This window comes from Gekko japonicus, unplaced genomic scaffold (assembly GCF_001447785.1).
Source record: "Gekko japonicus isolate JY-2015 unplaced genomic scaffold, Gekko_japonicus_V1.1 scaffold870, whole genome shotgun sequence".
NCBI lineage: Eukaryota > Metazoa > Chordata > Lepidosauria > Squamata > Gekkonidae > Gekko > Gekko japonicus.
The window spans coordinates 526,631-554,338 of record NW_015163627.1 but is presented as its reverse complement, the minus strand read 5'-3'; the positions used below and the strand labels follow the sequence as shown (position 1 = coordinate 554,338).

The following is a 27,708-nucleotide window of genomic DNA, read 5'->3' as shown; positions in this document are numbered from 1 at the left end:
TTGAAGCCTACCAGTTTTGTTTTTTCCCCCTGGCACAAGCTTTCATCGGTTTTCTCAGATAGCTGAACTGGGCTGAATCCACGAGAGAATGCCAAACTGGTTAGACTTAAAAGGTGCCCAAGACACTGTTTTGTTTTAGCTCCGACAGACAAAAACGTCTCCAGAATCTGTAGTATTTCTGTGGGTGTGGTGCAGCAAAACATGATCAGAGCATGAGACGCCAGGTTCAGATCCCAACTCTACCATGAAGCTCACTGGTTCACCTTGGGCTAGAGAAGGGGTCCCCAGCTGAGCCCGTGGGAACATTTGGAATTCTGACACAGTGGGGTGGGTGCAGCCACAAAATGGCTACTATAAAATGACTACCACAGGTGAGGAAGATCCCTGTGCTGTGGGGGCCGCTGCTGCTAAAGCAATATTTTAAAATATCTGCAAAGCCAATGAAATCTCCAGTGGCCAATCAGAAGGCTTGCTGGGCAAAGACCCCACCTGGGCCATCTCACTTTCTAGAAACCCTTGGTTGGGTGCCCACAAAAGGGAATGGCCAGCACCCCATTGGGTACCCCTGGGCCAGTCAGTCTCAGCCACACCTACCTCAAAGGGCTGTTGTGAGGATGACGAGTAGGGAGGGGAGAACCGTGTGTTGCCAGCCTGACATACCTTTAAATAAAGTTGACAGGTGAGCAAGAACTCTGTTTGTTTTTGCTTTCTCTATACCAGGAACCTTTTCTGCTTTATTCAGAGACCGGCTCTACAGGATTCTTAAAAGAAACACCTATGCCATTTTTCAGGGTTGTAACGTGTCACTTCCTGATGACTTTGTAATGCGTTAGCTTTGTTGTCAGCCTTATTGAGGAAACAGAGTTTTTTTATCTTGTATATCATTTGTTCGTTAAGAGTAACAGCATACCTACGCCCTTCTAAGTCTGTTGAAGTCAACGGGCTTAGAAGGGTGATACTTAGCTCAAGATGACACTTGTAAGACAGAAGGACATAAGAACATAAGAAGGGCCTTGTCAGTTCAGACCAGTGGTCCATCTAGTCCAGCATCCTGTCTCACACAGGGGCCAATCAGTTCCTCTGGAGGTCCAGCAACAGGGCATAGAGGCCGAGGCCTTCCGAGGAAGAGGAAGAAGAAGAGGAGGAGACTGGATTTATACCCTGCCCTTCACTACCCAAAGGAGTCTCAGAGTGGCTTACAAACTCCCTTCCCTTTAACAGATACCCTGTGAGGTAGGTGGGGCTGAGAGAGCTCTGACAGAAATGGCTCTTTTTCAAGAACAGCTCTGACAGAACTATGGCTTGTCCAAGGTCATCCAGCAGGTGCAAGTGGAGGAGGCGTGGGTAATCAAACCCAGTGCTCCCAGATTAGAGTCCACGCTCCTAACACTACCGACCAGTGGTCCTTCTAGTCCAGCATCCTGTCTCACACAGTGGCCAACCAGTTCCTCTGGAGGGCCAGCCGCAGGGCACAGATGCCGAGGCCTTCCCCCGATGTTGCCTTCTGGTCTGAGATTCAGGGGCTTAGTGCCTCTGAATGTGGAGGCACCTCTCTGCCACCACGGCTAGTAGCCATTGATAGACATCTCCTCCATGAATAACTGTCAGCCCTCTTAAGGGCTCAGATCAGGAAACAAGAAAAGATTTTAATGTAATAAAATGAAGAGACTAAAACATTAACTCTTACCACAGGGGTCCACAACGTGGCACCGATGGGCTCCACCAACACCTTTCCTGGTGCCCCAGTGTCTTCAGGAAGTAGGTGGGGCCAGGTGGAACTTTGGCTTTTGATTGGCCACTGGAGATCTGCTTGTTGTGTTTAACAAATGTTCTGCCTGAAAATGTTAAAGAGTTATTATCAAAGTTACACATCACTGCACTCCCTGACATTTTGTGGTTGGCTCTGCCTCCCATGGCAGCCACTTTGTGGTTGAGCCCAACATCCTTTATATCAGAATTCCAGAGGCGCTCTCAGGCTCAATAAAAGCGGTGATCCTTGACCTAGCATGTCCTAGGATACTCTGTTTTGTCGAAATTAAATTAACCAGGCAAGTTGCTAAGATTTCCAGGGGCTGGAGGCAGGCTCTCGGATGCCTTGCCTGTCCTTGGAATTAGCAAAAACAGAATAAATTGTACAAATGGGGGAAAATGTGATCTTATGCAGAAAAAAACGCATACATTTCTTTAATGGGTGTGGTTGCTTCAGGTAGCAGAATTTGACTTTTTCTTGGTGCGCAGTTGGAGCTGTTTGCAGGATTTTGCAATGTGTTTTCTTATACACACAAGCACTTCTATGGGGTAATGTAACCCAGTCAGTTTCTGTGGTGGGGGAGGGGGAGTTGAACCTGGGCCCCCGAGATCCTAATGTGACACTCTAATCCAGGGGTGTTAAACATGCAGCCTGGGGGCCAGATCAGGCCCCCAGAGAGCTTCTCTCAGGCCCGCAGTGGAACTGGCTGTCTTCTGCTTCTTCTTCCAGTTCTGCTGCTGCTGCGTCGTAGGTTTGCAGCTTACAGATGCACACCTGAACAGCATACTCAAGATTGCAACAGCACAGGCATTTTGATGCAATAATTCAGAGCAAGAGGTGTCAGTTATCAGAGTCTGTTAAATAAACAAAATATTGCAAGAGTGCTAATGTTTTAAGCATGGTTTTATTTTAAGTAAAAAAAAAACCCCTTTGTGTTTGTGTCCTTTATAAAGTTTCTATCTCCGCTACCTGGCATTACATTTTATGACACACATGGCCCGGCCCAACAAGGTCTCATTTATGTCAGATCCGGCCCTCATAGCAAATGTTCGACACCCCTGCTCTAATCATTACACCACACTGCCCCTCTCACTCTGGTTTGTTATTGCTGAATTTATATATCTAATGTACTTTTAGACTGCCCGTTCACAACAACAGATGAACCTGATCTTACTGATTGCCCACACACCACCTGGGGAGCTTTTACAGTCACGAGGAAGTACAGAAATGCAAAAGCTTGCAATACATTTTCAGAAAGATAAAACTTTTATTTCAGTCTTCTTTCCTTCCTCTGAATCGCCCTGCCAAAGTTCCTTGCCCTAAATGTCTACTTAGTATGTTACGGTATTAACTCACCCTGCCCCTAGGCAACATTGCCAGCCTCCAGCTAGTCGCCGGAGGTCTCCAGGCAACAGTGAACAGTTCACCTGCAGATAAAATGGCCACTTTAGAAGGTGGACTCTCTGGCATTATACCCCACTGAAGTAGCTCCCCTCCCCAAACCCCACCCTCCTCAGGCTCCACCCTCAAAATCTCAAAGTATTTCCCAGTCCCGGAGCTGGCAGCCTTACCCCGAGGAGCTCAGAGCAACAGATTATGGTTCTGCCCTCCTCATTTTATCCTCACAACAGCCCTCTGAGGAAAGTTAGAGGGAGAGCAGCTGGCCCAACATCACCCAGTAGCTAAGGGCCGAACTACATAAAGACGGGCATCCCCAGGTTCATCATGGGCTCTGCTGCTATTTTAAAGAATGAGTTCCCACCTGGGAACTCCTTTAAACGGACAGTGAGTGTCCAATTCTGGTCAGGATAACTGCAGTGTGGGGGGGAGAAGGGGATCCTTCCTTCACCCCTGCTGTTTTTCAGACCCACAGTAGTTCTGTTGGGGGTGTTATTCATTTGCATGCCCCCCTCAATGGGTCAGAAAAAGGGCATGGGGGGAAAGGCAGAATCGCCTCCCCCCCCAAGAATTGGACCCATCACAGCACAGTTTAAAAAAGAAGAAGATTGGATTTATACCCCACCCTTCACTCGAAGTCTCAGAGCGGCTTACAATCTCCTTTCCCTTCCCCTCCCCACAACAGACACCCTGTAGGTGGGGCTGAGAGAGCTCTGACTGAGGGCTGCTCTTGAGAGAACAGCTCTGAGAGCGCTTGTGACTGACCCAGGGTCACACCAGCAGCTGCATGTGGAGGAGTGGGGAATCAAACCCAGTTCTCCCAGATTAGAGTCCACGCTGTTAACCACTACACCAAACGGGTGTTCCTGGGTGGGACCTCACCCTTTAAAATGGCGGCATGTCCCCGAGGTGAACCCAGGGACGGTGTGTCTTCTAGTTTGGCTCTAAGTGGGACTTTGAACTTGGGTTCTTCAGATCCCAGTTGGAAACTCTAACCCTACTATATTTTTACCAGCCCACCTGCTTTTCAGCCCTTCTGGGCACATCTGGCCCCTCCCTCCTTTGATCGCTCTCTTCAGCTCTATGAGGTAATTTCAGTGTTTGCTCCTATCAAAGGTTTGTTTTGACTACAAGACTGAGTATCTGACATCTGTATGCATTGCGCCTTAAAGAACGGCAAATTGATTTTTAAAAGTTCTTTACGGATCTGCCAAGTTTCAAGCGGTGTCTTAATAACACCTTGATATGTGACTTGCAGCTATACAGGCATACCTGTTTGAAATCCAGCGTGCCAGTGGTTGCAAGTTGGAGAGTCTTTCTTTGATGTTTCAGTCAGAAAGCGGCCCACATTTGGGAGATGAAGGAGTTTCCAGTGTTAGGATTTGCCACTTCTTGCCCAGTGATCATTTTTCTGTGCTGCCTTTGTGTTCTCGCTGATTGAATTGTGTCTTCTGTTTACCTGAATAAACAGTTTTAATCATTCAAGATTGTTTTGCTGTGGGTTATTCAAATGTTGCTGCCTGCCAGGCTCCTGATATGGGTTAGCACGGTGGTTGTAGATTCAGTTGGGGTAGCTGTGTTGATCTGAAACAGCAGAACAGTGTTTGAGTCCAGTGGCACCTTGAAGACCAGCAAAGTTTTATTCACGGTATAATAAGCCATATCTGAAGAAGTGTGCTTGCCGACGAAAGCTTATGCCATGAATAAGACTTAAAAAAAAAAGTAAAGGTGTAAAGGCTTCCCTTGCTCAAAAGCTGGTTGAATCTGACTCTAGGGGGTGGTGCTCATCTCCGTTTCCAAGCCGAAGAGGCAGTGCTGTCCAAAGACCTTTCCGTGGCCATGTGGCCGGCGTGACTAGACGCCGAGGCGCACGGAACGCTGTTACCTTCCCACTGAAGCGGTACCTGTTTATCTACTTGCAACTTCTTGGTTTTGAACTGCTAGGTTGGCAGGAGCTGGGGCCGGAGATGGGAGCTCACTCCATCATGCGGCACTAGGGTCTCGAACTGCCAAACTACAGACCTTCTGGTCTGCAGCTCAATGTCTTAACCTCTGAGCCACCGCGGCCCCCTGGATAAGGCTTGGTTGGTCTTAAAGGTGCCACTGAACTCAAACTTCGTTCATCCAGTTAGAGTGCTGAACTAGGAAATGGGAGGCCCAGGGTTGAATTCCCGACTCTGCCACGGAAGCATGCTGGATGACCTTGAGGCAAGGCCCACACTCTCAGGATAAAATGGAGGAGCCCTGACCTCAATGGCTCAGGTTAGCCCAATCTTGTCAGATCTTGGAAGCTAAGTAGGGTTGGCTCTGGTTCGTACTTTGGGGTGGGGGACCGCCAAGGAAGTCCAGGGTTGCTATGCAGAGGCAGGCAATGGCAAACTCCTCTGTCGCCTCTTGTCTTGAAAACCCTGTGAGTTGCTATAAGTTGGCAACGATTTGATGGCTCTGTCTGCCACAAAATGTAGGAGAGGTGAATGAGGTAGGCTGCTTTGGGGTCTCCCTTGGATGGAAAAGTGGGGTGTAAATGAAGTAAGTAAATTAAATATTTAATGCCATTTTTCTATAACAGTAAGTGATCACACAGCAAAAAATAAAAAAATAAAAAATAGGCAGGACCAGCAGTAGGAATTGGTGTTAATATTTTCTTCTTTTTAGTTTATGACTGGTTGCCCATTTATACAAACTGCAGATTCTTCTGAGGGATGTTCTTCTGAGGTGTATATCCTGGTTGTATTGAAAATGATATTTGAGATAACTTGTAATAGTCTTAACTGAAGAAGGATTTTGAAACGAAGTTATTAATATCCGGAACCTTCGTATCAACTCATTGGACTACTTACCTGCTTGATCCACTTATGCTTCTTAGCATCTATGTATTATTCTTGTGCTTGTTGTATTTGATGGCTTTGTTATTCGTGATTTAATATTCTCATTCACGTCCTTATATATATTACAATATTGTATTTTTTAGCTTCTGCTACTATCAGCATCTTATATTGTGCTCAGCTTTGCTTGTTTTTTGATTGTTCTATAACATGCAGTGTAAGAAAACAGAAAAGATTGCTCAGGTGTTCAGTCCCACCTTTCTGAATATAGGTTAAGTGGTATCAATCCAGCATGCTTGCATGTGCTTGAACCATACGTATATTTCCAGTGTTCCCTCTAAGCTGAGTTAGTGTGAGCTAGCTCACAGTTTTTTACCCTCAGGCTCACCCATTTTTGTCTTAGCTCAGGAAGGATGGCTCCAGAGCAAACTAATTTATGCAGCAGCCGAATTGCCCACTCACAACTTTAATGCTGGTAGCTCACAAAGTAAAATCTTTGCTCTAGGGACTCCACAGCTTATAGGGAGCATTGTTGGAGACATACAGATGATTAGCAAGACAGCACAGGTTTTTCTTCTTTTTCCTCCAAAAGGAATGATCCTGTGAAAAGCTGTGCTGAATTTCTCACCCCTGTGTTCAGATAGTTCGGTCTTGGAACAACGATTGACTTAGCTGATAACAGAATGGATTTTTTTTTTAAATCCCATTGTGTTGGATGGCAAAGTGTGCCATCACACTTTGGGAAAGTCCCGCAAGCCCTTGTGGTTCCCAAGACTGTAATTCGACCACTTGTGGAAAGAACACCATAGAGCAATGTTGACTTATATTGAGACAGACCAGTGTCCTTTGTGGAAGTTTCCATTTCGCTAGAAGCGTTTCTTGGATAACGCTTCCCAGTTAGATCATTGCCACCCAAGTCCACTGACTAATTTGTCAACTGTGATCGACACAAATGTATTTCAGAAACGCAGTAGCTTGATGAAGGTCTCCTGTATATTCCGGAAGTGATTTACTGTCCTGTTCTAGTTTTCTGAGCAGTGCTTCTATTGTAGAATAGACTTTTGCTGGCTGTTCCTGACTTTTTTGAAAGGCCCTTTCCTCCAATGATGCTGACCACGGGGACTCCCTTTTTCTCTCTTCAGTGGCGGCCTTATGTGGGCGCTTAAAAATGGCACCAACCCATGGAGATCCATAAGAGGTACAGCTGTTAAGATATGGACACTGGGGGAATTGAAAAAAAAAATGCTTTAGGGATCTTATCTTTCAGGAATGTTTTGCTTTGTTACTGAATCTCTCCAAAAAATGTACATATGAAGCTGCCTTATACTGAATCAGATCAATGGTCCATCAAGGTCAGGACTGTCTACTCAGACCGGCAGCAGCTCTCCAGGGTCTCAAGTCTTTCACGTGACCTACTACGGGCTCTACTGGTAGCAGGAGCTCCTTTGCATATTAGGCCACACACCCCTAGTGTAGCCAATCCTCCAAGAGCTTACAGTAGCCCCAGTAAGAAGAGCTCTGTAAGCTCTTAGAGGATTGGCTACACTAGGGGTGTGTGGCCTAATATGCAAAGGAGCTCCTGCTACCGATCCTTTTTAACTGGAGATGTTGGGGATTGGAACCTCCTATGCACTGAGCCATGGCTCCCTTCCTGAAATAGGTTGATTGACAGCCTTATGAGGAAGTAGGCTTACGTAAAGGCTTGTATACATGGTGCAGTGGCCTCCATTATTGTGGCAGAAAATGACTGGGTGTGTGTGTGTGTGTGTGAATTCTTAAATGCCTATGAAACAATAAATAGCATTAAACCTGTTTTAATTGTCTTCACAGAAAGATCCAGACTACTTGAAACTCTGGTTGGACAGCTTTGTGTCAAGTTACGAACAGTTTCTAGATGTGGACTTCGAGAAACTGCCCACTAGGTATGTACAAATAGGCCTCTGTGTCGATGGCCTAGAAGCAATATGACTGGTGAATTAGGTGTGTAAGACCCAATTGTTTGTATGCATGTGTGTGTATGCATGTGTGTGTCTACTGATCTGTAAAGATATATTATGCATATGGAGCTTTTCTACACTGCAGGTGGACTGCATGCATACTTTTCGCACATACAGAAACGCAACATGAACTTGCTAATTCGGTCCATCATTGTCTGCTCTTATTGGCTACATATAATTGTCGCCGGACTTGGGGTTCCCCCTCATTACAGAATATTCCGCTTGTCTTTAGCTGTCCAAGATTGCTGTTATTACAGTGTGGTTTTTAAAATGAAACTTCTTGGAGAACTGGGATACTTCTGATCCTTGGGAAGAAATGCATACACGATGTGAAATTGCCCAAGGTTAGAAAAATTTCAAACGTGGGCTTTTCTAGAATTTATAAGGGCAGTAGGCAAGGAATAGAGATGAAAAGAAAAATGTGGTCAGCTCAGACAAAGCTTTATATGTACAGATTCCATATTGTCGAGTGAAAAGGATTTAAATCAGGGGTCTACACTGGTTCCATCCATATGGTCCACACACCCAATACTAGGTATCTAAAAGATTACACACGAAAACTGCAGCTGCTGTAGCCTACATGCCCAGATCATATTATTCACCGCGATGAGTGAAACCTTAATGCATTTTGCCAAAAGTTATGTATACATGCATTACTTAAATAATTCTGCTTTTCAGGTTGTTACCATATATTTGAGGATCTTGCAACTATATAACTTATTTTCCAACTGAAATCTTTCTAACTGGAATCCTCAGTAATAAGTTGAACACCATTTTATATGGGGTATCTTTACAACCCCATATTCTAATACACTGTGGCTACACTCTATTAGATTATACACAATCCTCTTGAGAATGAATTCTCACACCACGAGAGTGTCACTGGGGAGTGGGTCTCCTGTATGCCATATTTCCCGTGCCCCACTGTGGGGTGGGAATTTGGTGCTGGGCTCTTCCCGGTGGGGCACGGGAAATGTGGCATACAGAAGACCCACTCCCCAGCGATGCTCTCGTGGTGTGAGAATTCATTCTCAAGAAGATTGTGTATCATTTAATAGAGTGAAACCACAGTGTATTAGAATACTGGATTGTAAAGATAACTTGTATATATGGTGTTGAATTTATTACTATTGAGGACTCCATTTAGAAAGATTTTAGTTAGAAAATAAGTTATAGTTGCAAGATCCTCAAATATATGGTAAAAACCTGAAAAGTAAAATTGTTTAAGTAATGTATGCATTGTATACATGTATAACTTTTGGCAAAACACATTAAGGTTTCACTCACCGCAGTGAGTGTTGCTCTTTTGCGGTTTAATTCATCGTGTCACAACAATGGGGTGTTCCTCCAATGTTTATTTGGTCAGGCTGGCTTGGGATATAAAGAAATTTGGGTAGTGTTCCAATAAAAAAAATCGATCCCTTTTGGTAGCATAATTCTAGGTACTGATTTTAACCATGAACCTGGGTTCTGGGCCAGTAACTCACTCCAGTTACTTAAAAAAAAACAGAATCAGAAATTTATTTACAAAAGGATAACATATGTAAAAACATACGAGTAAGGGAAAGGGTGTGTACCCTGAAACAAAGACATCATAATAAACCTGACTCACTAGCCACTAACACTGACCCTGTGTAGCAGTCTTCCCAGTAGCACTGATGTAGAAGCAGACGTAAGAGAGTGACAACGTCTTCTTCTGGGTTCGCAAGCTCTTCATGCAGAAGGTTCTTCCCTGTCATTCTCTGATGTCTTCTGTGTGAATATCCTTGCATTGTATTCATTGTTAGTGCCTGACTCCTGGCTTTATCCTAGCTCAGCTGTCAGTTCTTGATTGACTGACCAATCACAGGGATTAGCCAATTGATCTAGAGCTTGAACTGTCAAGATCCTCCACTGTCAAGCAGTTACTTTGACAGCTCACAGCTGGCCACTGTCAAGCTAACTGGTAACTATCTGCAGGTGCTCATTAGTAAGGTACATTGTAGTTTGGAGACAATCCGGACAAAACGTAGGGATTAACAATTCTACAGATAATGCAAATACCTAGATCCTGAGGACCCACTTTTGTGACACACCGCAAACCTGGTTTTGTTTATTTCAGATCCTATTTTTAACATGACTCCAATATGAAAAAAAAATAAATCAGGTGGACTCTTGCGCAAGGCATGTGCCTCCCTTTCAAGTGGCACACGTTGTACCTTATAAAAATGTGACTTCTGATGACATCTTCATCAGTTCTTGTGTAACTTGAGTTCCGACACTGAAGGTCAGTTACCAGTTAAATCACCCACAACTCAGCAGCGACCTAAGGTTAACTTGTATGGCAAATGAGCCCTGTGTCTGTGTAAAAACGCTTTCTCTGTCCCTCACTGATATTTCTTGATTGTCCTGGGTAACATTCTTTTAAAAGCAAGCTTGGAACGGGTAAATTATGCAGCAAAGCAAACATTCTCATTTGGGCAGAACCAGGAAATAACCTCTGTGTCTGCTTTTTGAATGCACTCATTGCAGCTAAGAGGTATTTCAGGTGAGATAAATTGCTGGTAATGCTGACTGGATGTACAGTTTGATTATTTCAGTCTGTTCACTACAAATACGGCTAGCAGATCTTTTTCTGTGATTCTCATCTCTGGCTTTTAAATGAACTAAAACCTGTTTTGCAGACGTTTGTGGACTGCGCTGTTAGATCTTTGCTTTTAAGCAAATATATTTTGATGATAGAGACATTGGGGGGAAATTGAGTTACCTGCCTATTAGGCTGAAATCAACTTGTTCTTTCGTTTATCTCCTCTAAAGGCTGTTAGCCTTTCATATGGTTTGTTAAGGTGTGCAGTTTTGGCAGATTGTCCCTGGTTACTGCAGAACAAAGTTTGAGTCCAGGGGCACCTTTAAGACTAATGAATGAAGTCTTAATTCTGGATATAAGCTTTCGTGTGCATGCATACTTCTTCAGATACATTGAAACAGACTTTGCCAACCATTGCATATAGGGGGTGAGGGTTAGTTGCCAGGAAAGGCTAATTTGAGTCCAGGTGTATAAGTAACTGAGTGATAAGTATAGCTAAGGTTGGATTAAAGCAGTTGGTAAAACCTGTGAATAGTGGCAAATTAGCATACGCTGAACTGCAGGCTGTGGAAGGTCAGTAGTTCAGCAGTTCGAGACCCGAGTGTGCCGCATGACGGAGTGAACTCCCGTCTCTAGTTCCAGCTCCTGCCAACCTAGCAGTTCGAAAGCAAGAAATTGCAAGTAGATAAATAGGCACCACTTCAGTGGGAAGGTAACAGCGTTCCATGCACCTTGGTGTTTAATCATGCCGGCCACGTGACCACGGAAACGTCTTCGGACAGCGCTGGCTCGTCGGCTTTGAAACGGAGATGAGCACCGCAACCCTAGAGTCGGACTCGACTGGCTTCCGAGCAAGGGAAACCTTTACCTTTACTACTACTACTACTACTACTACTACTACTACTACTACTACTACTATTATTATTATTATTATTATTATTATTATTATTACCACCACGTAGGGCTCTGGGCAATGTATATAATACACAAATGTGCAAGCACATGAAAGCTTATACCTTGAATTAATCTTTGTTCTTGTTGAAGGTGCCACTGAACTCAGACTCAGTTCTGTTGCGTCAGACCAACACGGCTGTCCACCTGAATCTGCTCACTGCAGTCTGCCATGTCCTCTGAAATCCTCTACTGAACCCCTGGGAACAGCACTGGGGTCCACTGACTCCCTGACTGTGTGTGTGTGTGTGGGGGTCTACAGTGGCAGGTGAAAACAGGCAAAAAAACCTGTGAGGGGTCCCCATCTGTAACCAGAAAACTTACAAAGAGCGAAGGTAATATATTTATGTAACTGAGATCCAATAAAGACAAGGAAGTATTTTCTTTGTTATGATTCATGCCTTACACCCCAGAATTCAGATCAAAGTTGACAGTAGTTGGGTCTGTGCTCTGCACTGGCTCAGAAGTTGCAAAGCATGCTTTACAAGCTAACAGGGTCCACGAGGGAAAAGCAGGGAAGGTGTGACTCATTGGGGCAGTTTGGGGTTGGGGATCCCACTCCCGACCTTCGGTGGGGCACCATTAGTGCCAGCGCCGGTGGCTAGGAGTTTGGGAGTGCTCCTGGAAACCTCCTTAACTATGGAGACCCAGGTGGCAGCCACTGCCAAGTCGGCCTTTTACCATCTTCGACTGATTCAGCAGTTGGTTCCCTTCCTTGACCGCGATGACCTGGCTACAGTGATCCATGCGATGGTCACCTTGAGATTAGACTACTGTAACGCTCTCTACATGGGGCTGCCCTTGTCACAAATCCGGAAGTTGCAGCTAGTGCAGAATGCACTAGGCTTTTGATGGGTCTTCCTAGATGGGAGCACATCCGGCCTACACTGAAGGCACTGCACTGGCTGCCAATAGCATACCAAGTTAGCTTCAAGGTGCTGGTACTTACCTTTAAAGCCGTATATGGCCAGGGTCCGACATACCTGAGGGACTGCCTTTCCCGACATATATCCCAGAGAGCACTACAGTTGGGGTCACATCGACTGACCATCCCAGGCCCTAAGGATGCCAGGCTCGCTGTCACCAGGGCCAGGACTTTTTCAGTGGTGGCTCCTTACTGGTGGAACGAGCTCCCGGAAGAGATCAGGGCCCAGTGGGATCTTTTACAGTTCCGCAGGGCCTGCACGACGGAGCTCTTCCACCAGGCTTTCAACTAGGAGCTGCCCACCGTTACCACCAACATCTGTGGTGGCGGGCTGCCCAGGTTTGGCGATCAGTTATATCGTCGTGTGATGTCGGAAGTTTATTGAGCCGGAAATCATGTGTGCTCCACTTCATAATATGCCGTCTTATCAATGCAGAAGCACTTTGATTATGTGACTGTTTAAAACGTTTTAACTGTTTTTATGTGCTTTATGTGGACTTATGGTACTGGTACCAATGAATCGTAAGCCGCCTTGAGCCTGTTTGCGGAGAGGGCGGGATAAAAATGCGAATAAATAAACAAATCCCCCAGCACAAGAGCCATCCATCTCCATAGATAAGCAGATGGCCGAAACGAGGGAGAATAAAGGACAGGAAAACCCAGGAGGGAGCAGCCGTGTTGGTCTGATCAGCAGTACAAAGTTTGGGTCTTTGAGTCTAGTAGCACCTTTAAGACCCACAAAGTTTTATTCAAAGTGTAAGCTTTTGCGTGCAAAGCACACTTCTTCAGGCATTTGTTGCTTTGCACAGGGAGGCTTACGCTTTGAATAAAAGGACAGGAAAGTCACACTTAAGCCACAGAGCTTGGGAGACCAAATGGGAATGGACAGATTTCCCCCTTGAAAGATGACCTACCGGAGGCGGACAGTGCAAAGATGATAGACCTCAGGACATGAGGAAGAAATTCTTTTAGTTCCGTGTAAGAAGGCAAGATGGCTAACACTCGGGCTATGTAGATTCAGGTGGGCGGCCGTGTTGGTCTGAAGCAACAGAACAAAGTTTGAGTCCAGTGGCGCCTTGAAGACCAACCGAGTTTCATTCTGGGTAGGAGCTTTTGTGTGCAGGCATGCTTGGCATGGGACAGGGGTCATCGTGAATGTGGAGGGGGAGGTGTTTGTGAATTTCCTGCCTTGTGTAGGGGGTTGGACTAGATGACCCCGGAGATCCCTTCCAGCTCTACGATTCTATGATTCTAACAGGAATGTTGTGGGAGTCCTACATTAAAGTACTGTTGGCGGATTCTGTCTCAACGAGTAGCGTTTTTCATAACACCATGGCCAAAGATTAAAGGGAAGGGGCGAATTCCCCGACCTGGAGCCCTCTACAAACAATATATTCTCTAGGATTGTGTGGTGTCGTTTTTTGAGCGCTCAGTAGAAAATCTGCTGCTTCTTCTTTCTGCTCTGAGATTAATGGCAGGATTAAAGTTGCAGCCCCGCATATAGGATTAAACTGGCCTTGGAACAGATGTACAGAGATAATATCTAGGCAGCCGTCAAGGCGAGGGAGGATCTCTTTAGCGTCTTTGAGAGACAGCGACAAGTAGCTTCCCGTTACATCATCTGTTCGGCGTGTCTGTTCGGTGTGTGCGGGTGGGTGAAATAGGTTTACACCGATAGATGCCCACACAGGGTAAATAATTGAAGAGGCTTGTTCCAGAAACCTGGTGGCACCTTAAAGACCAGCACGTTTCTTAAAGCAGGAACTCTGTGTCTGTGTGCTCACACCAATTTTCAGGCTATCCCCCTTTTTTCTTTCTTTCCATAATGAGACCCATGCATAAGGTGGCGCAGCTCAGTCTAATGCTGTGTTCTCATGGTGCGCCAGTCTGGTGCAGTGGTTAGGAGTGCGGACTCTAATCTGGGAGAACCGGGTTTGATTTCCCACTCCTCCACATGCAGCTGCTGGTGTGACCTTGGGTCAGTCACAAGTTCTTTCAGAGCTTTTCTCCCGGGGCAGTTCTTGAGAGACCTCTCTCAGGCCCACCTACCTCACAGGGTGTCTGTTGTGGGGAGGGGAAGGGAAAGGACAACGTAAGCTGCTCTGAGACTCCTTCGGGTAGTGAAGGGTGGGGGTATAAATCCAGTCTCCTCCTCCTCCTTGTAACACAGGTGAAGGTTTGAGTTCAGAAGTGGAGGCTTTCCAAAACAGTAAGACGCTAACAGCTACAAATTGCAAGGCTTGATAACCGTTGTTTAGAAACCTGGTATCTTCTTTTGCATAGAGGTTAGCTGTTGGTCTTTGAGAACCCATGATATAATTCTTGGTCCTCAGACTGAACTCATGAAACTGCCTTAGACCTGATCAGACCTTTGGTCCATCAAGGTCCGTATTGTCTACTCAGACTGGCAGCAGCTCTCCAGAGTCTCAGGCGGAGGTCTTTCATGTCACCCGTCGCCGGATCCTTTAACTGGAGATGCCGGGGGTTGAATTTGGGTCCTTCTGCATGCCAAGCCGATGCTCTACCAAGGAGCCACGCCCCCCCCAAATTAAAATGCTGCAGGATGAACCGTCTGTATCCATGCAGAATTTGTGTCCTGTCGTCTCCTCGACCCCCCCAAATCCTCAACCCATTACAAAAGAAGTAAATGCTGTTGAAAGCAGTGGGCTCCTTGCCAAGAAATGTATTTAGGATCAGGCTGTTTGCGTGTAATTTCATGGAGCTTTTGTCGGGAGGCAAGACGGGGCTGCTCTGCGGTAGAATAGATCTCTAGACAGCTGTGTCCGCGGAACATGAAAGATTAATCCCCTCTGCTGCTTTTTATTTGCCAAAGCATTGATGGCATCTTGTTCTACTTACAATTGAAAGGATGAAACCGAGCCAGCTGGAGAGAGGCTCTTTGCCTTACTGCAGGAGAGAATTTCTCAGCGGCCAAAGAAATCTGAGCTCTCATCTTCTAATTACAGCGTTCAACACACAAAGACGGAGACGCATGAGGTCCTGCAAGAAAGACACTCGGACAATGAGATATTTAATTCTGGTTTGGAAATGTGACAAACCGGGGCTGACTTTCTGTTAAAAAAAATTAGCTTTTGCAATGTTTGGGTTTGGGTTTTTTTTCCTCAGTATGCAACTGCTGTCACCCTGTCATTAATCTCCTAGATTTACGGTACAGAGTTTCACCCTTCTAAACCGGAGGGCTCTTGGTGGATTTAGAAAGGCGCAACTCTTGCTGAGGTCTGCAGTATCCGTATCTCAGGGGACGTCCATCCCTTTCCAATTAGCGTGTACGAGCAGAGACTGTACTGAGGGAAGGCTCAAGAACATAATAAAAGAACTAGATTTGGGGTTAGATCCAACCAGATATTCCACTGGTGAAAAAGATAGGAAGGGGGTCCTCTGACCACCAGGGAGGCTATGTTTGGGATCATGGGATCTGCATGGACAAAAGCTATATGGAACAAGGACTGTAGTAAGGAGGGGAATTGGCTGGGATTGAGCGGAAAAGCTGGCTGGTTCCAACTAGGGTTTCCAGGTCTTCACAACGCGCCCGTGGGGGTTGGAAGGGAGCCTTCCGGGAGTGGGGTGGGGCACCAAACAGCAAGGTCACACGGCGACGTCCCTGATGTGATGACGTCATTATGTCAGGGACATCCTGTGGCAATGCTGTGGCTTGAGGGCAAAACTCTGTGGTAAAATTCTATGGCCCAAAAACCAGAGCGTCACTGTGCAACGTCCCCAACATGATGATGTCACTCCTGTGTGACATCATCGCATTGGGAATGCTGTCATGCGACACCGTTGTTTGGGGGCGGGGGATCCTCCACCCCCGCCTGGGGGGGATGGGAACCCTAGATCCAACCCATAGCCCATGCCAGCACTTTTCTTCTTCTTTGGGCCTTAATGCAGAGGAGCACAAGTTACGTGGGCAAGAGCTGAACCTTGACTGGAACTGATTCGGTCGTGTGGTGAGAGCGAGTGACATCATCAGACCCTGCGCTTTTAGCCTCAGGATTTGGAATGCTGGGGGTTTGGCAACACGGAAATATTATTTTCATCATCACAGTGCAAGAAAATAATCATTAGATACTTCACAGCCAGGAACAGAGTCAGAAAGAGGGAGAACTAAAGCAGTCCCCCCATGCCTAAGGTGGCCAGCTCTGCGTCGGGAAATTCCTGGAGACTTGGGGGGTGAAGTTTGGGGAGGGCGCTCAGCAATGCTGTGATGCCACAGAGTCCACCCTCCGAAGCTGCCCTTTTCTCCAGGGGAAACAGACCTCTGAAGTCTGGAGTTCAGTTGCCGTTCCAGGAGTACTGCAGGTCCCACTTGGGAGATTGGCCGCCCTCCCCAAGCCTCACGCAAGGAGCCCGCAGCCCGCAGCAAGGAGCAAAGGCATGGGGTGAGCCAAGAAAAGTGACCCGAGGTATGTGGGTGGAGAGTCACTGCCTCCCTCTCCTGGTACCGCTTCATCAGGTGCCATTCTGCCCCCTTCTCTTTGTCTGGGCTGTGGGGTCGCCCCTCCCTCCCTCCTTCCTCCTACCCGATGCCCCTCATAGCAGGAGTTGAACATATCTACATCAGCCACCTCTCAGTACTCTAAATAAAGCTGGACAAGCTGCACGTGCTCCGTAGGAATTTCTGGACTCTCATTAGTACTGAAGCAGGGCTTGGAAAATGGGGGGGGGGCTTGATAACCGTGGTTGCCTTCCCACTTGTGACTTTCCTGGCCACCTACCTTCCTTTTCTTTGGGGCCAGGCCTAAACATTTCTCTTTAAGAACCGGTTTTAACGAAGCGGTTCCTTTTCTGTTGTTTTATGGTCTCCTCCTAGCCCAAGGACTATTCTTTGATCCATTCTAGACTGCTCTGATTGGTTGTATGTGTTCTTAGTGTCCTGGCTTTTTGAAAAATTGGCTTGTTTTACTGATCTGTTTTATTGCCTGATTTGTTTTATTGGCTCGGTTTTTATTGTCTTGATTAGATTTATTCTACATGTGAGCTGTCTCGAGCAGGTCTGGAGAAGCACATACAAGTTTCCCAAACGGATAAATAAAATAACTGTTGTTATGTTAAAAAGTTTTTTTTTGCCTGGCTTGTTTCTGAATTGGGTCGGTGTGGGTGAAATCGAGCCACTTAGGGGCACTGCTTCTTTCTCCTGTTGTTTCTCTGTGCTGCTTGTAGATTGCGGGGGGGGGGGATTGGACACGTTCCAGGTGGACCACTTTTAAGGCCTGTTTAGTTCAATTGCTGCCGGTGGGGGACTCCTGGCTGCCGTCTGGGATGTTCTTGTGCACATGTGCAGCAATGACATCGCCCGGAAGTGATGTCATCACATTGCCGACAGTGGGGGGGGTTCCACTCTAGTTTTTGGGCAAAACTCTATGGGTTTTTTGCCCTCAAAACCATAGACTTTGCCCAAAAACTAGAGTGGAACCCCCCAACATCGGCGACACAATGACGTAACTTCTGGGTGACGTCATCATGGCAGGGATGTTGCACAGTGATGTCCCTGTTCAGCGGTGGGACTTTCCCTGCCGGCCAGCTGGCTGGTCGGTGGTGGGTTGAAGCCCCTAAAATTGGGGGAACGCCTGGGGGACTGGGGGTTTGGCACCCCTAGGTTCAGTGGGAATGCTCAGCGCCTGCTCTGCCATTGAAACGGATGGGGTTACTCAGTTTTTAATCTGTCCTGGACTGTTCTTCTTTGTTTTAGGGCCCGAGCTACAACGTCCTGCAGCATTTGTGGATCATCTGTTTGGTATTTAGTGGGCCAGCCCTTGATGATCTCATAATTGCCATGCGCCAATTATAGCAAATGCTTCCCCAGAGAGGTCATATTTAAATAAGCCTAATGCAGGTTTTTTTCCCCAGATGTGGTTTAATTATAGGATTAAGAAAGAAGAGCTTTGTTGACAGGAGGGCTCGTTGGCAGTCGGTGGCTGACTTCTTTCATGTCGCTAAGCGTAGAAGGCGTATCACTGAATAAAAGGCGTTTAAAGATGATTGCTCTTTGCCCTTTTTTTTCACAAACGTTCCCGGGTGTATTTTTAGGGTGGACGATGTGCCCCCCGGGATATCGCTGCTTCCCGATAACATTCTTCAGGTCTTGAGGCTTCAGCTGCTCCACTGTGTCCAGAAACTGTCAGAAGGATTGGAAGAACCACAGCAAGCCATGTCACTTCTCCTCGTCAAATTCTTCATTATCCTTTGCCGGTATATATTCTTAAAGCTAATTGAAGTTCTGTGAGGTTTGAGGGGGGGGGGGGCTTATCAGTATTTCCTCTTCATGGCTGTTCTGCCCCGTCCAACTCCCACCTCTCCTCCTTCAACTACCACACCTCGCTCAGCCCCCTCATCTCCAAACTTCTCGGCCCCCTTTGTCATTGGTGCATCTAATGCTCCCAACGCACGGGCGACATTATCTCCCTTCTAGATAGGTGTTGGGCAGCAGGGGTGATATTAGTGATTCTGGAGTCCTGGGCAAAACTCAAGGATGGGGCCCCAGAATCACTAGTGTGTGTGTGTGGGGGGCAAGCCGTGGTGCGGCTCCCCGCCTACCTCAGTGAGCCTGTAGTGGGGGGCTTGCAGTGAGGTGCCCCCCCCCAAGCAGGGCAGCTTTGCGGTTTGGCCCCTCCCTCGGTGTGGGGAAAGGGAGCATTCCTAAGTGGCTCTGTTGAAAAGTAAGTCCTAGTTTATTAAATGGGGCTCATTCCCAGGAAGGTGTTTTTAGGATTGCAGCAGCAAGCTTGACTTAATGCACAGTTATGACCTTTGGCTGCCTCCGCACACGTTGGGTAATGCACTTTCAATGCACTTTAGCAGTTGTTTGCAACCGGATTTTCTTGTTCCTAGTTGTAAATGACTGCTAACGTGCATTGAAAGTGTATTATCCAACGTGTGCGAATGGCCTCAGTGATGGGTAAGAGTATGGTGAGGATAATCGGAGGCTGAGGATGTCAAATTCGAATCTAGTTCCTGTTCCATTTCAAATTGTTTCTTCGATTCTAGTTACCCTCAACGAATTTGTTACTAGCCTGCATTTAGCAGCCTTAGAGCTTGAGCATTCAGATTTCCAGTGGAAAGGCAGGCAGACTGACTGCAGGCAGACACCAGTTTGGTGTAGTGGTTAAGTGTGCGGACTCTAATCTGGGAGAACCGGGTTTGATTCCCCACTCCTCCACTTGCACCTGGCTGGATGACCTTGGGCAAGCTGTAGCTCTGGCACAGCTGTTCTTGAAAAAGAGTAGTTTCTGTCAAGAGCTCTCTCAGCCCCACCTACTTCACAGGGTGTCTGTTGTGGGGAGGGGAAGGGAAAGTAGTTTGTAAGCCGCTCTGAGACACCTTTGGGTAGTGAAGGGCGGGGTATAACCCCCCCCCCTTCTAGATTATTCTTCCCTTAAGATGTTTTTCCAAACTTAGATGCATGTTCCCGCCAGTACTTCTATTGAATGTTAAACTATGAAGTTCGGACAGTTTTACCATGGCTGAATCCCTTCTTGTCCCCATGGCTTTTCTTTCTGTTACAGAAACTTGGCTAATGTGGAAGAGATTGGGACTTGTTCCTACATCAATCATGTCATCACGATGACCACACTCTATATTCAGCAGGTGAGCGAGAGAGAAATTCTCTTTCCTTCCTTTCCTGTCAGAAATTTGTTCTACATGGGGAATTAACGCTGATTATTTTATGGCTAGAGTCCAGGTGTCCATCACTGGCTTCAGGGGCCTTGTTTGAGGACTGTGAGATGGAAGCAAAGCTAAACTAGCTGGAAGGAGATGTTTAGAGGGAATTCTCCACTACTCCAGCATTTTTCCATAGGTGTTTCATAATGGGCTCTTTGTGTGTGTGTGCGCGCGCGTGTGCCTGGGAAGTCATACTTGACTTCTGGCGACCCCTAGTGGTGCTTGGACGTTTCAGGGAGGTGGGTTGCTATTTGCTGCCTCTGCGTCCCGGTCCTGGTATTCCTTGGAATACTTGCCAGGGTCGGCCCTGCTTAGCTTCCGAGATCTGACGAGATCAGGCTTGCCTGGGCTATACAGGTCAGGGCAGGTGTTCCATAATGTTAAATGGAGATCTAATTATTTGTTAATGGGTCTGTGGCATGGTATATTGGTTTTGAATTTTAATTGCAAGCTGCCTGGAGCAGGTCCCTGGAGAGAAGGCAGAAAAATCTCCTAAACAGATAGATCAATAAGGTGATGCAAAGGGTGAATGTCTCAATTTAATTTAAACCCCGTTGACCTTTCTAGCTGTTTTCTCGTAGGAATCTTTGCTGAGTTAATTCAGAGTGCCAGCGTGGTTAGAATTGGACTAGGATCTGGGAGTCCCAGGTTTGAATCCCCTCTCAGACATGGAAGCTCACTGGTTGATGCTGGGCCAACTGCTCTCTTTGAGCGTAATCTATCTCACAGGGTGGTACTTGTGAGAGTTGCATGGAGGAGGTGAGAATATTGTGAAGAAGAAGAGGAAGAGGATGAGATTGGATTTATAGCCCACCTTTCACTCGGAGTCGCAGAGTGGCTTAAAATCTCCTTTCCCTTCCCCTCCCCACAACAGACGCCCTGTGAGGTAGGTGGGGCTGAGAGAGCTCTTTTGAGAACTGCTCTTGAGAGAACAGCTCTGAAAGAAGACTGACCCAAGGTCACCCAGCTGGCTGCATGTGGAGGAGTGGGGAATCAAACCCGGTTCTCCCAGATTAGAGTCTGTGCTCTTAACCATTACACCAAACTGGCATAAATATCTAAATATATATAATTAACAGTAATATTTAGTATTGTTAGAGCAAGCTCTGAACATCCAAAGAACTTTGCATCAGTACCCCTTTATTTTTAAAAATCTGCTGGGTGACCTCAGTGTGATTGATTGATTGATTGTCAAATTTATACCCCGCCCTCCCTGCAGATTAGAGGGTGGGCCAAGGGTGAATGTCTTTGCCACCTACCTGGCTCATGGCAGAGATGAGATCTGAACCGCACAGACTTTTGGGTACACAGCTCAGACTCTTTGGCAGTGTACTAGAATAATGCCCAAGTTCTCAGTGGAAATTTCACCTGAGATGTAATATGGCTCTGGTAGGACACCTCTTCTCCACGGAACCCATTCACGACCGTTCACCTGCAAATATAAACATTGCAGCTATGTGCCTCTGAGAGTGGTGATGAATTCCTGTCAGTCTGGTTAACTTTGCACATTTTGCATGTTCTCTCCACGGAATTCACAACCTCCTATCCTTGGATTTTTCAAAAGCTGTGTGACGTGAGAACTCTTGAACAGTAATCTCACAGGAAGGGGGGAAATTATAATGTATATCCCAGAGGAGGCTGGCTCTTTCCATAACTCTCACACCAGACCCGAAAACTGGGTTTTAGACTCAAAAGTGTGGTTTACAAGTAATTTTGTAGAATGTTGCTGAAATAAAATCTGGGAAAAGAAGCCCTGATGGGTTCAGTTGGAGCATGGATAGGGAGAGTCCAAAACAAGTCTCCTCTCAAGATCCTGACCTTACTTGAAGACCTCCTTAAGCTTCAACCAAAAACTTTCATCTCTTTGGGTGGCAGGTTTTGTGTTGAGGCTTATTTGGTATCTCAGTTCACACTGTTTTCCTAGGTTTGAAAAAAAAAAGAGTGTGGCCTAGCATTTGCCATGAAGTACAAAGGAACCTAGAATTCTCATGGAACCTAGACCAGCGTCTAAGATCAAGAGCAGGCCTTTGGCTCGCACATGCCCTTGACCTGTCCTCCTCCGTCCTTGCCAATTCCCCCGCCCTCCCTCTACCTAGTTTCAAATTTTGTGTGACCCTCGTCTCCCAATTTTAAGTGAAACTGGGAATACTTCCGTAATGTGCATAATCACACCTCGAGCAGGTATGTCAACGTGAGTGTAGGCACATAGCAAGTTCCATTTTAATCTGTGTCACGTGTAAAGTTGCAGCCGTGTAGAGGGGCAGGAGAGATTTACACATGAGAGGGAGGCAGGAAGCATTATGTAGGGTTCCACAACATTTCCTGATCCATAAACAACACTGCTTTCCTTTGAACATCCGAGGGCCGAACTACACGTTACACTTCACATGAATTGACAATGAGGGACTGGCAGCCATATTGAAGCTGCTAATCCCCAGCGGCAACTCCTCAGTAAAAATGCAGCAGGGGCCTGATGTGGACCAGGACCATGGAGGGAGAAGGAGTTTCTGCCTCCTCCCTCGCTGTTTTTGGGAGCTGAAACGGGCTGTGGGCTGTGTGGGGGGAGATGATGATTGCCCTGTACCTCCGATGGTATTGTTTCCCCCATTCCTTGGACTGTTTCAGCTCCTGAAAATGGCGCAGTGAGAAGGCAGGAGCCCCTCCTCCCCTGCCCTGTGGTCCTGATCTAAATCAGGACTCTGCTGTGCTTTTTACACAGACGTTGCCACCGGGTGACATCCAGCTACGCTATGAGTGAAGGTCTCCATGGTAAACATGTCTAAAGCATAATGTGTACTTTGGCCCTGAACCCGGGCCTAATGGTCGTTCAGAGCATAACTGGTTTGGGGAGGTGTCTTTTTGGTGTGTGTTTTTCTTTAAACTTCATTTATATACTTCCTTGGGATCCGTGCTTGCGGAACCTGTGTTTCTAGAAGCGCTTTTTTTTTTGCCTACCACATGTCTTTGCCTCTTAGTTAAAAAGCAAAACAAAAGAGAAAGAACTGGCAGATCAAACACCCATCGAGGAGTTCGTGAGACACGCTCTGGCTTTTTGTGAAAGCCTCTACGATCCGTATCGAAATTGGAGGCAGAGAATCGCAGGGTAAGTGTGACTCTAGTGACAACATTCGAATTCTTCTCCTAATCTCTTTAAAATACGAATGACTTGGCTGGGTGGGAAAATGGCCTCACTCAGCCCTGGAAACCCCATGCGAAGCTAAAAAGAAAATGTGTGTGTGCGTTTCTGTTCTGTGTTGTACCGATCAGGCCTGACTTTAGAATCCTGGAATCACGCAGAGCTGGAAGGGGCCAGACAGGCCCTCTAGCCCAACCCCCCTGCTCAGTGCAGGATCAGCCTAGAGCATCCCTGACAAGTGTTTGTCCAGCCACTGATTAAAGACTGTCAGGGAGGGGGAGCTCACCACCTCCCTACTAGGTAAAAGAAGAGAAGAAGAGATTGGATTTATTTATACCCTGCCCTTCACTACCCAAAGGTGTCTCAGAGCGGCTTACAAACTCCTTTCCCTTCCCCTGCGAGGGAGGTGGGGCTGAGAGAGCTCTTGACAGAAACTGCTCTTTTTCAAGAACAGCTCTTATCAGAACTATGCCTTGCCCAGGTGCAAGTGGAGGAGTGGGGAATCAAACCCGGTTCTCCCAGATTAGAGTCCGCGCACTTAACCACTACACCAAACTGATTCCACTGTTGCACAACTTCGACTATCAAAAAGTTTTTCCTGATATCCAGCGGGTACCTTCCCGCCCTTAATTTAAACCCATTATTGCGAGTCCTCTGCTGCCCACAGGAACAGCTCCCTGCCCTCCTCTCAGTGACAGCCCTTCAAATGCTTCAAGAGAGCCACCACATGTCCCCGCTCAACCTCCTCTTCTCCAGACTGAACACTCCCAAGTCTCTCAGCATTTCCTCACAGGGCTTGGTCTCCAGGCCCCCGATCATCCCCGTCGCTCTCCTCTGCACCCGCTCCACTCTGTCCACATCCTTTTTGAAGTGAGGCCTCCAGAACTGCACACAGTACTTCCTTGGGCTGTGAGGGAGCCGCAGAAGCCTTGCTTTTCCTGTGCTGTTGTCCAGAGTAACCGAAGAAGCCCTGGATCATGTGGAATTGCTAAATATGAGGTCAAGGAGTATGTTTCTACCTACAGTCTGAGCAAATGGTCAAGCCGCCAACCAATGGTCCTTTCTAAGCTGTGGAGTGTGAGCAAAAATTCTGCTTTGTGAGCTACTGGCATGAAAGGTGTGAGCAAGCGATTTGGCCGTTGCATAAATTAGTTTGCTCTGGAGTCATCCTTCCTGAGCTAAGACAAAAATGTGTGAGCCAGAGGCTAAAAAACTGTGAGCTAGCTCACACTCACTCAGCTTACAGGGAACACTGCCGCCAACCCCCAGGTGGCACCTGGAGATCTCCCGCTGCTACAATTGCTCTCCAGCTGACAGAGATCAGTTCCCCATGTTGAAAATGGCTGCTTGGGAGGGTGGGCTCTCTGGCATTATACCCTGCTGAGGTCCCTCCCCCTCTCTAAACCCCTCCTTCCCCAGGCTCCACCCACAAATTCTCCAGGTAGTTCCCAACCCAGAGTTGGCAACCCTAACAAGCAGAAACAGGAAGGCTGGGCCTAACAGGGCTTTTCTAGTTCAAGCAAAATTTGTGAGAGAAAAAAGAAAACAGTCTAAATGCAATCTGTTCTTGTTCAGCTTTCCGTTTTTGAGCATGCTTGTATCGGCTTGGCTCCACTATTTCTGTGAGCCTCGTGCGTGGCCCGTAGCTACAGTGGGGCTATTGGGGGTCCCGCCCCCTTCCTTAAAGCCCCCCCGCTTCTTCCCAAAAACATGTAAAGGGATCCTTCAAATGTTTTTGAGAAGAAGTGGGGGGTGGCACCCGCCCCTCTCCCTCCCCTCCTGCAAGATTTAAAGGGCCCTTCAGCTGATTGGCCGACCTCGTACTCCCCACTGATTAGCTGATCAGGGCCCTTTAAATCTACAGCTGCGCATTTAACTTCCCTGTTTGCTCCCTGCTGATTTGTCGATGTGCGAAAAGTAGCCCCAAATGAATCGTAGAACTGGTACAGTCACATATTTGTGAAACTGAACATAGAAGCATTTAAAATATTATAAAATCTTCGATGGAATAAAGTACAGTACAGTTAATTTGTTTCGGAATGAATGGGGTATACCCATCCATTCGTGGACTTTGTAGAACAGGACTTTCTCACCTCCCCCTCTGACTGCAGTCCCTTGAAATTTGTTCCTGGGGATCAGCAGAGGGGGAGGGGGGGCGCACACAAACGGGAAGGTCTGCCGTGGAAGAGGGGCAGAAATAGCATGCCTTCTGAAGATTCACCATTTTCAGAACTACACGATTGTGTATGTGCCAGTATATATTTTTTTGGAATACATAAAACTGTGTTCTGTATATCTGCCTCTGAATTCCTCCTTTTTTTTTGTAACTCTCCTTTCCTCCCCTTTTCTACAATTGCAGGCGGATTCTGAGCACTGTTGAAAAAAGCAGACATCCAGGTAGTTCCCACATACTCCCCACTGATCAGCTGAAGGGCCCTTTAAATCTACAGCTGCGCATTTAACCTCCCTGTTTGCTCCCTGCTGATTTGTCGACGTGCGAAAAGTAGCCCCAAATGAATCGTAGAACCGGTACAGTCACATATTTGTGAAACTGAACATAGAAGCATTTTAAATATTATAAAATCTTCGATGGAATAAAGTACAGTACAGTTAATTTGTTTCGGAATGAATGGGGTATACCCATCCATTCGTGGACTTTGTAGAACAGGACTTTCTCACCTCCCCCTCTGACTGCAGTCCCTTGAAATTTGTTCCTGGGGATCAGCAGAGGGGGAGGGGGGGCGCACAAACGGGAAGGTCTGCCATGGAAGAGGGGCAGAAATAGCATGCCTCCTGAAGATTCGCCATTTTCAGAACTACACGATTGCGTATGTGCCAGTATATATATTTTTTGAATACATAAAACTGTGTTCTGCATATCCGCCTCTGAATTCCTCATTTTTTCTGTAACTCTCCTTTCCTCCCCTTTTCTACAATTGCAGGCGGATTCTGAGCACTGTTGAAAAAAGCAGACAGAAGTACAAGCCGGCTTCGCTCACTGTGGAGTTTGTCCCTTTCTTTTACCGTGGGTATTACTGTCTTAAGTGCCTGAATATCAGTGGTGCTTGCAGGGCCATAGCCAGCGGGGGGCGTTTAGGGGCTGAGCCCCCCTTTGGATCTTCAGAGGCCCCCCCCATCTCCCCTTTTATTCTGAGAAGTAACTCCAGGCAGCGCAAGAGTGGCGTCAGGTGTGATGTGGGTATGGAAGCACCAGAAACCAGGCGAGTCGTCAGTCTGAGGAAGGGTGGCGCTCCTCCCCTCACGCTCAGCCAGGAGCGAACCAGACCCTCCCTGCCCACCTTCCCCTTTCAGTATCAGGTTGGTCAGTCAGCAGCATTATCCAGGCCTGCTTGGGTAGCCTCTGTCCCTGAGAAAAGGCTCCCCAAGAGAAGAAGAAGAAGATGAGATTGGATTTATACCCCGCCCTTCACTTGGAGTCTCAGACTGGCTTACAAACTCCTTCCCCTCCCCACATCAGACACCCTGTGAGGTAGGTGGGGCTGAGAGAGCTCTTGACAGAAACTGCTCTTTTTCAAGAACAGCTCTTATCAGAACTATGGCTTGCCCAAGGCCATCCAGCCAGGTGCAAGTGGAGGAGTGGGGAAATCAAACCCGGTTCTCCCAGATTAGAGTCCGCGCACTTAACCACTACACCAAACAGCATGGCTGACAGCGCCTTGAGAGCCGGCGTCTGCTGAGCAGCGAGTATCCCTCCGACACTTCCCAGGGGCGAATGGCTTCTCCTGGGACTCTTCCTCCTTGGACTCCCCGCATCACCCACCCCTCCTGACTGTGGCGTCCCCGGGGTCTGCGACGCCCTATAGAAGCCAGGCGAGATGGAGGAAGGCACGACGGAGCCTTGAAGGAGGAAGTGGGAGGGGAGCAGAGGGATCCAGAGATGGCTGGCCGGGAGGGAGGCTGGTGCGCCTGAAAGGAAGTGAAGCCTTGAAGGCTTGGCAGAGGGAAAGGAGGAGCTGCTACTGTGTGAGTGGCGCTTGGGGGGGGCGGAATGGGGAGACATGTGACCCGAGTGCTCTGGAGCCCCCCATGAAAAAAACCCCTGGCTACGGGGCTGAGTGCTTACCTTGGAAAGTATCTTTGGAAACAGCGGCTTGGATCCAAAGCCTTGTTTCTGCTTGTATGGTGGCATTCTTCACTGCGGAGCGTGTCCCTCCTGTGTTAGGCACTTTTGTTCACTCAAGGTGAGCCAAAAAGTGCCTGGTGCTCTGTGGTCCGTGGCAGAGGAAACGTGGTCACAGCAGACAAAACGGAGTTCGAGTGGAAAGAAGGCTTAGGACTCTGGGCTATATTTCTTGTTACACAGTTCCAGTCTCCAAATGATAGGAACTGCTGCATAAAGAAACGAATCCTCTTGTTTGTTTTGACACTTGTCACCTGGATATTTTCATGAATATTTTGGCAAAAGGTTTTTTTCCTGTTATAACAATACAATAAAAATGCTGGTGTAGTATAGTGAGGT

At 47.2% G+C, this 27,708-nt stretch overlaps 1 protein-coding gene across 1 annotated transcript in view; it reads left to right on the top strand.

The window, feature by feature from the left end:
- The window catches only part of NBEAL1 (neurobeachin like 1), a 161,903-nt gene that overhangs the window by 37,832 nt on the left and 96,363 nt on the right, over window positions 1-27,708 (top strand). Inside the window, 5 exon segments of the mRNA XM_015407508.1 lie at window positions 7,804-7,895; window positions 18,461-18,622; window positions 19,936-20,017; window positions 23,068-23,195; window positions 26,171-26,253. Of these exon segments, the coding sequence (XP_015262994.1) occupies window positions 7,804-7,895; window positions 18,461-18,622; window positions 19,936-20,017; window positions 23,068-23,195; window positions 26,171-26,253 (547 nt within the window).